The 14,113-nt window shown below is 42.5% G+C and overlaps 1 protein-coding gene across 1 annotated transcript in view; it reads left to right on the top strand.

Annotated features, from left to right (window-relative positions):
- Window positions 1–14,113, top strand: part of LOC139700744 (protein turtle homolog A-like) — a gene marked incomplete at its 3' end in the record, with an annotated part of 336,828 nt that overhangs the window by 274,214 nt on the left and 48,501 nt on the right. Inside the window, exon 5 of the mRNA XM_071599180.1 lies at window positions 11,020–11,223. Coding sequence (XP_071455281.1) covers window positions 11,020–11,223 — 204 coding nt within the window. The remainder of the gene's footprint in view (window positions 1–11,019; window positions 11,224–14,113) is intronic.

Here is a 14,113-nt window from a genome sequence, read left to right as displayed (position 1 = left end):
TTGTTTTTTCAGTTAATCTCAGTCATCGGAATGTTGTATGTTATTTGTATGATAGCATGGGAGGCAGCCAGTGTTTGTGAGTAACAATGTTTGGATTGAGAGCGCATGATGTAGTCCGAGTAACACATTTTCCAATCATGTAACATTTGAATTTCCGTATGATATTTTTCTCTTGTCATAAAAGTCTAAGACATTTCAGCCATCGTCACTTTCTAACTCCATCGTGAATAGCCTGCACTATGTATTACAATTTAATACTGTTAAAAAACTGTCAAATGCCTTCTTTGCCCAGACCACACACAAAACGTTGTCACATATTTTAACCTGTGAGAGACATTTTTTACTAAGGGATGTTTAAAGGTAAACAACTTTTTTTATAGAGTACCAATGTTAGATGCCCCCTATGGGGGGAGAGAAAGGGGAGCCCATCAAAAGCCCTTCTGATTGACTGTATTAGTGCCCATAGAACAAAAAAGAGAGTGTTCTACATAAACAAGACCCGTACCAAAAGTAGTAGTACTTAGTCGATTAAAAACATTAACGACTAGAATTGATACATTCCCACAAAAGTCTTTGAAGTAGCGCCCGTGTGCGTCAACACATCGCTGACAGTGGGTTTTCCACGCCTTGTGCGCCTTCTGCAAGGCGGCTCCCGGAATTCAGAATCCTGCTATACTCCCTCGTCACGACATGTTGTAACGCTTCCACCGAGCCGCGGTGACGTCCTTTCAGCACGGATTTGAGACCTGGAAAGAGGAAGAAGTTTGGTGTGGCATTGTCGAAAAAATTTGGACCCTCACTCACATCGAGTCGAGAGGCTCTTGGCATATCCGCGTGCGAGTTTCCGTTTGTACGTCCGAGAGTACTTGTGGCACCAGCTTCGCACTCACCGTCCTCATGCCCATGTTATCAGTCACAAGTCGATGCACATCACATTTAGGGGTGCCAAGTTTATCAGAAACCATGCGAACAGTTATTCTGCGATCCCTGTCCAACAAAACCTCGCTCTTGCAAGATTTTCGTCACTTTCTGAGTTTGAAGGTCGTACTGAACGTTCGGTGTCTTTGCCACCTTCTCTACCCTCCCAAAATAACTTTTGCCACTCAAAAAAACCCGATTTTCCCCTTACGTTTTCAGCATAAGCTGCGTTGCGTACGTCATGAGTCTCTTTCCCGGTTTTTCCCAGTTTCACGCAGAATTTGATGGCGTAGCGCTGTTGGAATAACCATTTTACGACAGAGCGTAACTAGGTCACGTTATAGAGGTTTCGCAAACGAACAGTCGGGCATTCGAAAATGCGGGGAGCTAATGACCACCGGCCTCCAGTCCTAAGATTTCCAATCCTCGAATACAACCAGAAAAACCGTTGCCCATCTGTGCAGGAAAAAATAAGGCCTACTACCTTTGGGACAGAGCATGTACATCTACAAAATACCTCGTAAGCCAATGCACGAGTGTAATGATCGGAATGAAAGGCTGAAATGATTGGAAACCACCCGTAAAATTGAACATAATCACGTGCAAAACTACCAAAAAATGGCAATAAGTATTCACCGTTAGTCGAAACCACTAACTCAGCCGTTGAAGTCACTAACACACCCGTTGAAGTCTCCTCACTCAGAAATTTCTTTATAAACTGAAACTTTGTTGCCTGATACCTGTCTTAAAACTTATAACATTTGATGGCGAGTGCTCAAACAACTCTCTAGGTACCTGGTTCCATTCCGCAATACTTCTAATTAAAATTTAAAACTTTTTCAATTTGTTTTTTACTCTTATTTTTTTTTTTAAACTGTGGTCGTTTTCCCTTTAAAATTTGGTTTTTGTATTTCCTTCCTAAAATCATTCCTTACTTAGCCATTTGTAACAATTCTATACATTGCACCTTACCTTTTTCTCTTTCTCCTATTTCGCAAAATCTTGCATTTCAGAATAACCAACATATCTGTTACGCTATCTGAGCTTTCATGCCTGCCGAGAACGTAAATATATGGCAAACGGATATTCTGTTTACACTGCCTTCCTTTGCACTTTTTCCGTTCTTCCGTTACGCATCTTTTTAACACTTCCCAACTCATTCGAGTCATATGCCACGGACGAGTATTCCAGGATAGGGAAAGCATGGATCATAAATGCTTTTTATATGGCTTACTGATTCCTTTTAGTATGCTCGTTACCCAATGAAGCACTTTAAATTTTGCCTCACATCATCCACTTTAACTCCCCCATCCAAGTTCCCTGGTTATGTAAACGCCTCAATATTTGCAAGTATTGCTACATGGGATTATTTCTCCAAAGATAGTGTTTTTCGGTACCGGTTTTAATTTCTTTTTATTTTGAAAAAGTTTTACGAATGCTCTTGCTTACGTTACAACCCATATTATTTTTAGAGCTTATTCGGCAAGGCGATCGATTTCATTTAGGAGTATCCCACGGTCGTTAGCTCCTTCTATCTGCTGTAGATAATGTAATCATCAGTAAATATGGGGGTCTTGCTTCGAAATTCAAATAAATCGGTCGATCGTTTACGTAAATTAGAAAAAAGCAATGGTCCTAAAACTCTACCTGGTGAAACTTTTGATATAACGTTCGCTTTATTCGAAAACGGATATTCTGTTTACACTGCTTGAATGCTAACAATTAGTACATTTTTTATCCATTCCGTGACCTTCATGTCCAATGTTAACGGCTCCAACTCAAATAATAATCTGTCGTGAAGCACTCGGTCGAAAGCTGCCAAAAGTTCAGCGATCACCGCAATAACTTCTTTTCCTTCATATATTGAATGTATTGAATTAATCCCAAAAGATGCGTTTCGTCCGAGTATCCCGTTCTAAACCCATTTTGGTGTTTTTATAGTCATTTATCTCTTGCCCACCATTCCCGAATGTAGCCAGCGATCCTTTTTTCATTATTTTGCAGACAAAAAATGTTATACTTACCGGCCTATAATGCTTAGCTATTGTTTTATTTCCTCTCTTAAAAATGGGTGTAATGTTTGTTTTTTACGATCGCCTGGCAATACATCGTTATTTAAAGTTATATCCAATAGATGACGCATGCATGGAGCTATTGCTTTATCAACCACGTTTAAAGCATCAATTGATATCTCCATACTATATCTCCATAAGGCCGTCCCTAATGTGGAAACGCGCCGATCATACGTTGATCTCCGCCGATATTCCAAATTCCTCATTCGCCGTGACTATGAAAACTACGCTCAGAATGTTTCCTCCAATATTTCCTCCAGCCCCAAAAAATTCTGGTCCTTCATCAATCAGCGCCGTAATCGTCCTCAAATTCCCGGAGCACTCTCCTATGGCACCAAAAATGCCGCATCAGAGAGACCCAACCTCTTTCTAAATTTTTTTTCCGATTGCCTGCAGCCTGCTTCTAACCTCAGTATTACCTCTGTCCATTCCCTCCTTCCTAAAATAAACCATTCCCTATCCCACTTACAGACAGACTCCCGGGAAGTCTTTCAATACCTATGCAAAATACGCCCCCACCGCCCTGGCCCAGATGCTCTCAGCCCTAAATTTATTCGCAATTGCGCTTCATGCCTCTCACAACCTTTAGCCATCTTGTTTAATCGCTGTTTTTCCCTAGGAACCTTCCCTCCTCAATGGAAATGCGCTAATATCATTCCGATACATAAAACAGGTCCCAAGAATGATGTTTCAAACTATCGCCCTATATCATTGCTTCCAATCCTGTCTTCCGTCTGCGAACGCATTATTCTCAACAGGATTTATTATTTCACCTCTCCCTTTTTATTTTCTCAGCAGCATGGTTTCCTCCCAGGCAGATCATGCCTGACAAATCTCACTGTCTTTCAGCACCACGCCGTCATGGCAATAGACAAATCAAGTCAACTTGATGCCATCTACCTTGACTTCTCCAAGGCTTTCGACGCCCTGCATCATCAACTCCTCCTTCATAAACTCAGCCAACAGTTCGGCATTCATGGTATGTTCCTTAGCCTTTTCTCTACCTTTCTCACCCACAGAACCCAGCGTGTGATACTCTCGGATGCTTCTTCCTCTTGGTCTCCTGTCACGTCTGGGGTTCCCCAGGGCAGTGTCCTTGGGCCATATCTTTTCAAATTATTCGTTAATGATCTCCCTTCCCAACTCCTTTCCTCCCAGGTCCATACACTTCTCTACGCTGATGATTGCAAGATCTACAAGCAAATTAATAACATTTCTGACTGTACTCACCTTCAACTTGCCTTACATAAAATTTCCCTATGGTGTGATACCTGGAGGCTTAACTTAAGCCCTGGAAAATGCAACATCATGACTCTTGCTCTGAAAAAAAACCCCTTGATGTTTAACTACTCAATCAATTCAACTCCCTTAAATCGAGTTAAAACCATTAAAGACCTTGGCGTTTTAATTGACCAGAAATTAAATTACTCCGGCCACATACAGACTTTAAAAAATAAAGCAATGTCCCTACTAGGCCTTCTTTACCGCTTCACAGAAATTAAAGATCCAATTGCACTCCATTCGTACTTCTCATTAATTGTCCTTCTCATCATATCATATTGCTCCCCCATTTGCTCCACATCATCCCCAACTAACCTTAAATCCCTTGATTGCATCTCTCACTTCTTTACCAAAATAGTCAAACACCGAGTCCCACATTACCGCAATATGTCCTCAAATGCTGTTCTGTCTTCCCTATCCATTTCTAGTCCCCAAAGCTGCAGACTTAAAGCTGATTTAAAACTCCTCTACAAGACCCTAAACTCGGCTATTGATTGCCCTGAACTGCTATCTTTCTTTAACTTCAGGATACCAACCCGATCCACCCGCACCCACTCCCTACTCCATCTGCCTATTCCTAGAATATCTCTCACCAAGCGCTCACTGTTATTTCGCCTCTCCTCCCTTCTAAATTCACTCCCTCGCACTGTCGACCCCTTTAACCTATCATGCAAAAACTTCACCACCCAAGCTTTATCCCACCTTTCAGTAAATTAAAATTTTCCCCGGTCCATGCTTGGTTCTCGTTGTTATTGTTATACTGTTATTGTCTTTTGTCCTCTTTGATGTTTGTTATATTTTTCACTGTAAATTGGCGCCACTGCTGTATGTGAACAATGTTTTAAAATAAATAAATAAATAAAAAATATAATGTCTAGTCCCACTAACTTATTCCTTTTACAAAATATGTGTCCACCATAGTAATCTTAAATCAATCAATCGCAGTTTCAAAACCATCTGGAACAGATTAGTTTTCAAGGGTTTTGCTCCAATTCCCTGCCCTGGTTTATTTAAGTACAGCATGTCACGTTGTGTCATGTTCAGCGAGGATGAGATATTTAGAAATGGTCAGTCTGTGTGTCCATCCAAAACCTGCCATAGCTGCCCTCTCTCATTTAAGCATAACATAGTTGATGTTAACAGCATTATTCTTCTTCCGTGGTCATTGAATTATGACTTTTACCAGACGTGACTTTCCGGCGGTACTTTATGGGAGTTTGAGAAGTGTCCTTTCAATCTATTTCATCACATGTCATCGCAATTGTACGAGAATAAAACTGTTCCATTTATTGATCTGCGCCGTGTTTGTTGCCGGCAAAACGTATTACAAAACCAAAATAAATGTTTGTTCCAGTTTCCCCCCTTTCGTTCATCAAGGCCGATTTACACGATGTTCACTTCAGTTCAATCAGTACTGAATTCAGGATACTTTAAAGTATCGATAAAAATGGAGAATCTAATTTGATAAATGCTTTGGAATCGATTTTAAGTTCTGAGAGCAGAGATCAGTGCGATACTCATTTCCTTTCAGTTCTTAAATCCAACGTTCAATCACAGATGAGCAGCAGGACTGTTTTAAAAAAAGCCGCCAATTGAAGAGCCGGGGCTCAAGTCATTCCGCAATCAGCACTGATGACGACGAAAACACAAAACAAAAGCGTTTGCGCATGCGTGGAAGTTTGGAGTTGGCACTTGGATAACGCAAAAGGACTTGCTCTTGGACTACTTGTTAGCATGAAGTTCGCATCCGCAACTAATGGATCATATTTATTTTATATTTTTATTTATTTATCAACTTAACTGGGCAAGGTTGAGACCTATAGTCCTTTCTTCCACCTAACCCTTACAACATGAACATACGGGCTTCAGCAACTGAAGTGAGTATCGTGTTACGCGGCCTTAATGATTTTCTTTTGAATTCAAGGTCGGCGGATGCAACTAATTGCGCAGTAATGCATTACTGACTTTTAATCACACAAAACCAAAGTTAATGCCGTCATCGAAGTCTTACATCTTTCTCGAACATTCTCCAATAAGTTGTCGATAATTGATTGGGTCGATATCCAACATTCGATCTTGAAAGTACAACATCCGATTGGAGGATCGGCATGGAGTGATAGCTAAGGTACCGGCTTTCCACCCTGGGGGCCCGGGTTCAAAGCCTGGTGGTGTCCAAATATATTAGTGGGGTATCCCTATCCTCACATGGGGTGGTATGTGGTGAACACTTAAAGTGAGTGCACCGTCCGTAGGATGGGAAGTTAAACTGTGGACTCCTTGGCGTCTTTCGCTACAAGTAGGTTAGTGCCGACGCCGGGTTAATGACGGGTTGCTCTCCACCCTTCCTCCATTCCCTGAATACCCTACCCACATCGTATTACCTAGTTATACCTTCTAGCGTAAATTATCTCTGCTGTCGGTCGCCTCCCCTAACAGCTAATACAACAGCATAAGAGGTAGTGGAGGTAGCGTTACGTGATAGCGGGTATGTTTTGTAAGGCGTTCAAAAATTACTTATGCTTAAAAGTTATTTTACTCCAAAATTACAATCATCAGCCAACTGAATCGCCGAAAAAAGGGTCAGATATCTATCACATCATTAGGTCCTTAGATAAACGATGCTGAAACCAGGTTAGCCTAATAAGAATACACAATTATAATGGAAGCTACATTTCACTTTGTATTTGTCGTCATGTTATTTTTTATTTTGTATATTGAACCTTTTGGTTCTACTATTGAGTATGCTAAATTTTTCCCATATTCTTATTCGCTAAAACTCTAAATAACTAAGAGTGAAATCAAGGTGCCCTGCCATCATGTAAGTAAACTGAATTGAAATTGAATCTTAAATATTTGCCGTTGATGTCACAGCCTGGATAATGCCAATGGCCGTAGGTCACGAAACATTGGTGTCCTGGACACTTGACGGTGACACTTGGCAGTGACTTGAAAATATTGGCACTTGAGTCTTTAGATGACATCATCAATACTCTGCCTCTTTTTTATGATAGGGACGTGTGCGAACATTTCCATTATTTGTTAAGTGGCTTGTTTTACTAATACCAACTTCCACGATTCACCAGGATTTCGCCCAGTTGGCGCTGGTGTTGTTGCGTGGGCTGATATTAAATTAGCGTTCGCCATTCAAACAAAAAAATATTCATCGCATAACAATTTATAAAAAAGGCATATATGTAAAAACTAATGAAAATTTTGGGCCATATCTTTTTATTTTAAACCTACCATCAAAGATCTTTCTCAAACCATGTGGCAAGCTCACAATAAATAACTTTTAATAATTGATTATAAAATGAATGCTATTTACCTACCTACCTCCCTCCCTCCCTCCCTCTCTCCCCTCCCTGAAGAGGCTTGTTGCCTAAAACAGGGCTTCCTAAAAAAAAAAAGAGGCTTGTTGCCTTAAGCAGGGCTTCCTTACGACAACAAAAAAATCTATGCAACAGGAATACGCATACACTTCAAAACATCTTCATTATTTTACATATTCTTTCATATGAATGCCCTCATCGCATAATTGAAATTCTTGTTCCACCACCTTCGCCGCTCCATGTGAAATTGTAACCGGTGTACCCATAATCTTCCTCACGTACTGCTGCTTAGTCTTCCTTACGAATCTGGATAAACATTAGTACAACAAAGTCTGCTGGATTATTTTCTCATATGTGCAACTGCTAAGGCCAAAAGAGTCTTTGTCCTCCATCATAAACAAAAATCCTTGCAATAACAAATCCTTGACATAACAAAAAGCCGCGCCACAGGGATATTATTTATTCTTGCTGCTGTATTGGCCTTTATTCACCGTAACGATTTTTAAATGAATCAAAAGTATTAGTGTTTCTCGGCACTCAACTATCTATTATTACCTTTGTTGCATTTTATTAGAGTGAAAACGTTGCGGGAAGGTGGCCATTGGCTTTATTTAGACTTCACCAGGAATAAACACCGAGTGTGTGGAAAACTTCGAAGAAGGACTTACTTTGGGAACGAAACAGGATAGAAATAGAGATGAATTGGTGAAAAATGGTTATATGAACGCCAATGATGCCCGCCGAGAGAGTCGCTTTTCACTTGATTTGCAAAATCAGTCAAACAAATGACATCCACTCTCTCCTCGCCGGTTGACCCCACCCTTCCACCGCATAATATGCCTTGCTGCTTGACACTCACCCTTTAACCCTCAATATGGCAAAAGCATCATAAAAAAAATTATATATTACTCATAACATACTATTTTCTATGCATATTATCCATGTTCTCTCCTGCATCACTCGTTCCTCACCTTGTTTCTAGCCCTATTTGTCTATTTCCAATGACTTCTAATGCACCCAATACTCACCGTACTCAGGTGATTGGGTTGGTGCGCGGCGGCTCGCGCATTGGCGTCCCATTCCGAGGCCTTGAGTTCGATTACCGGCAATGACTGAATCTTCCTGAATTACCCCATCTCCATTTGGGTGCCATATGCAGGGCACCCAAAGTGGATATGCCACCCGTCGAATGGGACGTTAAGGGGTACTTCGACCCCTTGGCGTGTTTCGCTGGGGGTTGGTAGATTCCGTCACCGGGTTTCTTTCCACCCGCACTTATTTCCTTTTATGAAAATCCCCGCGCCTATCCCTATTGGCGCAAATAAACGTCAGGTGTTGGCTAATACCCTTATTGACTACAGGGGATCTCTTCTAGGCGAATCTTTATGTTCAATCCCGGCGAACGCAAGTTTTCTGCTCTGTAACAGTAATGGGGAGAGAAATTCAGTTTAATATTCTCCACCATTTTTGACGCCTAAAGCAGTGCATATATAGTACGTGTTCTCCCGACAACGTGCGCATTATTAATGCAAAGTAATTCTCCCGGCGTTCTTTCTTCGCCAGCATCAAATCCCCGCGCTGCGGCTTCCGCTCCGGCAGCGGAGGCGAATCGAACACCCGGATGAATTCGTGCCCTGTGGATGTTCCATGACTCGACCATCCCCCCCTCCTCCTTCGAGATGATCCACACAGAATCCCAGCTGTATTTTTGGGATGATAGGTGTTCCACATAATCGGGGTATCAAATATTAAACGGATATTTTCAAGCAGGCCCTGCCTGTGGATGGGTTGAGAGGGAAGGGGGCAGGATGGGTTGCGTGTGGCGGCGGGGGTGCGGAGGAATGCAGATAGGGGAAGGGATTCGCAGGCGACACTCGCGAGTGTGGTGGAAGGGGGGGGGGGGTCAGTCCTCGCCGATATTAATGGACAGAGCCACAAACCGCCGCTCTTAAGCGCGTCCCTCACACACACACACAAACACACGCCCCCTTTCAGATATCCCCTTGGGTAATGTGTCTCCTCCCCTTTATTTCATTCAATGTAATAACTACTAAAAGTGTTGAAAAATCATTTAAAAATTAAACACATAATTAACGCATGGGGAAAACACGTAAAACATCCGCGGTAGGGAATTAAAAGGAAACAAGGTTTAATCAAACTAATGGAGATGTTGGGGGGAAATATTCGAATTGAAAAGGAGATAGGTGTTATTTCGCGCTGGTTAGACCTCAATTTTGCGCGTCGAGTGCTCAGGGAACCCTTTGCAGATGGTGAACTTTATTTTGCGGGACCACGAGGAGGATATTACGGAGAAAGAGAAATCTCTCCAATTTTTCCCGAGAATCGTTGAATGAACGAACCGGAAGTAACATTGTTGTCATTGTTGCCTTGGTTTGATGAGATTGGAAACGCGAAGATTACATGAACTTCTTCAACTTGCAGAAAAGTTAAAATCTTTCGAGTTTTTTTGCTGGAGGAGTGAGATGATCTCAGCCCCATTTAGTTAGTTATATTGGAACGAGTATTCAGAGTCGTGCGTTGGGAGAGATATTCAATGCGGAAAATATTATGATATTTTTCCTCGCACAATTCGCGGCCTAATAGCTCAGAAACATTTATTTTTACAAAATGTACATACTGTATACCATTATTCAACACATCAACAATAATTCTAATGGCAGATGACCTATCGCCCCTGTCCACGCACCCTTGCGGGGAGTTATAGGGTAAGATGTAGACTAATTTATTATACCTATTTAAATAAAAAGTTAACCTTCCTACTCTCCTTGAGAATTACTTGGCTAAATTTTCCTTTAATAAAAACCTAAATGTCGATCATGCTTCCTAGTAGTATTGCTTAGAATACAAAATTTATGTACGAATAAAGTATAACTAAAGGCGAAAAAAGCGTAATCGTTGTGTTATAATTGCATTAGTGCCTGGAGGATTAAGCCTTCCTCGTTAATATGGGGCTGTCTACAAAATGCCCCGTTATTATATATTTATATTCTGATATTTGGAAAGAACGTTTCAGTAATAATGTAAAATCTTCAAGAATTAAAAGCAGAAAAAGGACCAGTTATCTGGTTGACTTTGTTTACGTGTGGCTTGGATCATTCTTAGCAAACGTTTTGAAAATAAACTAAGCATCAAGATTCTTAGGGACCAAAGAGGGTCAATCCTTTAATTATTACTGTTACTACCTTTGACTATATTTATCTATATCTATATATAGTATCTCTACTATGATTTTCCAGTATTTATACAATGGACAAAAATTATTAAATATGCTGCCTATTAAATGTATAGTCCATTATTTGGAAAATTACTCACCTGCGAGGGTGATCACGTAAGAAGGACGTAGAGGTCCTGAGGCTGGCCGGCACTTGATCCGCTCACGTCCGCGTGTCTCCGCGCAGGGAAGCCACCGCCGACGGTGTCCTGGTTCGTGGGGGACAAGCTGGTGGACGGCGTGTCGGAGGAGCGCCAGTCAGGACTAGCGGTGAACCGGCTCGAGGTGCGAGACGTACGCCGGCGCCACCTCAACGCCACCCTCCGCTGCCAGGCGTCCAACACGAAGCTCGTCATCCCCGCGGAGAAGTCTCTACGCCTGGACCTCCTCCGTGAGTAGCACCGCCACCCACACAACCGAGCCCAACCCTGGTCTCTGGACTCACCCTCCCAGGGGGGGATGTCGCTCATAATCACTCGGATGTATTAGACCTTTGTGAATCACACACACTCACTCGTTCAGGGTTTGCGAGGATTCCTCCAATACCAGGAACCCGGCAATCAAACACATTTGTCATAACTGGTATATGAGGAAGAACTTCATTTGCATCTTTACGCAAATTCTACGAGATATTTTCTACGCTAATGGAAAAATTAGGGATTTAAGATCGAAAATAATACTGAATTATCGTTATGCATTGCCATTTGTGGTTCAATTCGACGAATTGATTAACGTTTTTATAAGCCCTGGTTTGAATTTGGAACGATGATTAACAGCCTTCAAATGAGTACTAATAGTTTTCATTTAAAGGAGTAAAGCTTCAGTTTTCGGGTATTTGCTGTCAGCAAAAAAAATCGTATTAGAATTGAATAACCTTTTATTGTACAGGGTGTGGCAGTATAACTCATTGATTTGATTGCTAAATTCTTTGAAAATCAGCAAGTTATGCTACCAAACCCTGTACTGTGGTATGTCACGCTGTTTTCTTATGATGAGAGGTATTCAGTCTTTGTCCAACCAACACCAACCTTTACCGGTAGACTACCTCATAGTAATAATCATTTTACTTTCGGATAGTTTCAATTGCACTACGCAATATTTTTCACCATTATGATCAGAAGTCTTTATTGATGAAGATGAAGTTAAAGATCACTTGTAGTAACTAATTACAGACAGGCTTATCTTTTTTTTTGAACAGAGCTGGTAGATTTTTGTCAGCAGAATCGGCATGAAATGTCAGAAGTGTTGTTTTGAAACACAAATCAAGACTGACTTACCGCTGGCCCCCTCCTCCTACCCGATTGCCACCCACCACTGCCTCCATTCCTCACCCCCCACCCATGGGGCGGTGGATAATGAAAGGAGACGGAAGCGGGCGGTCTCCTCCCGGCAACAGACAATGAAGGCACCAACAATCACGAGTGAATTTGCGAGACCGCGGAGGGGGAGGGAGAGTGCGGTGGGATTCCTTCGCGCCTCAACTGTCAGAGCGGTGAGTCCCGCGCGCCCTCCTCTCATTTCAGCGCCTCGTCTTCTCATTTCAGGCGACACGCCCCGCCCCTATTTCCCCCCCCCCTCATCCCCCTCTGCGCCCCCACCCCTCTCCGCTCATCCCGTTTGCCGCTGCCAAACCAAAGGCGGATTTCTTCCATCTCCAAAAGATCCCTACCAAAAAAACCTGCCGAAACGTGGGCCCAAAAGCACTGCCGTCACGAATGTCACGGTAGACCTGGACTCAGAGGCAGTGGCTGGCAAACTTTCTCCCCATTTCTAGGCGCAGGGGTTGAATTCGGGCGGTGAGAGAGTTTTTAAAATCTATCAGTGCCAAGTGGAGAGCAATTCAAATGGAATGGAACGCCATCTGTCGGAAGGAAAGTTATATTGTGTCGGCGTCTTTCGATAAGGGTGGGCCAGTGCCGAGGCGTCCCTTTTCTCTCCTCCATTCTTCCCGCATTCCTTGGAAATCCTTCCTCCACGTAATTATCCCAATCCCTTATGGCGCAAATGACCTCAGACGCTGATCTCTTCCTCCATTGATTAATAATTGGCTCCATAACTTTCAAAACAACAGTTGTGTCGTTATTTCAGTCCGGATATAGTTCCACGGTGTAAAAACCATTCACCTTGACCTAGTTTGGAACCTGGATCCCTCAATTCTCGGCCGTTTTTTTCAAGCCATTCAAATTACTCAGGCATCAGCTGAAACTAATAATTGATAATAAGAAGCCTCGGCAGCTTAACTGGCTTATATATTCGACAGCGCACTTTGGCGAAGAGGGACTAGATTTAAATAGGTGAGCGATTTTATTCGTTCGATGTTTCCAAATGGCGAGGGAGTAGTAAATTTGCTTCTTTTAATTACGTCCCTCAGCTCCATCCCTCCCCTTCCCTACCATACCTTTTCCTCCTACCGTGGGATGCAGTAGGTTTGCTCGAGTCAAAATTAGTCTGGTGTGTAGCCACTCCCCGCCACACACCCTAACGGTGACCTGTAGGGTACTAATAATACTAAAAGAGACTAAAAGCCTTCGTCCGCAAAGAGGAAGGCTCTTTATCTTGAAGGGTGGGCTCAAAATCCCTTCCCAGTCCCCGCCAGCGTAACTGCTCCCTCCCTCCACTCCTATCTTCCGCATCCCTCCTTCGGTGACCACCCCTCGTCTCGAACCGATCAATCGTAAAGGCCGTCCTGCGATGGATCTTTAGCCTCGAATCTCAAGTCCCGTGGCTGAAGTCTCGCGAATAGTAAGAATTCTGAATGGTGGTTAACCCTAAATACAAGTAGCTTGAATGGAGCTGTTCCGAAGTCACTAGTCTCCTACCCTCGAAAGATATCCATATTCTGCCAATACCTATATTTTGATATACCATTCCTACAGCTACGAAATATCGCCTCTCGGGACTAGACGAAGGATCATTCGCGGAACTGCTTCAAGTGCCATGTAGTCGAAGCCATGGCAGCAGCACATCGCCGAGGGAGCCTTTCCTTGTGTCGTAACCATCGTTAAAGATAATTGACAATTAATAATCAATCTTAATCTTCGTTTGAATGAAAATACTTTGTAACTTCCACACAATTTTTATTCGTACTACCGGTTTCAACGCTTCGGCGTCATCATCAGGTCCATAAACCTCCACAAAGTTGAGCCCGAGACCATAGAATTCAATCTTAATCTTATTCCTCTCTGACTATTGGATGAGGACCCGTCCAGAAATGTAAACCCTCTTTATCAAAGTGCCACACGCACTATGTAATTGCATTTGTAAGATAAAGGCTGCACTCG

This window comes from Hetaerina americana, unplaced genomic scaffold (genome assembly GCF_022747635.1).
Source record: "Hetaerina americana unplaced genomic scaffold, ioHetAmer1.1.p SCAF_108, whole genome shotgun sequence".
NCBI classification, from domain to species: domain Eukaryota; kingdom Metazoa; phylum Arthropoda; class Insecta; order Odonata; family Calopterygidae; genus Hetaerina; species Hetaerina americana.
This window is presented reverse-complemented; position numbering and strand designations above follow the sequence as displayed.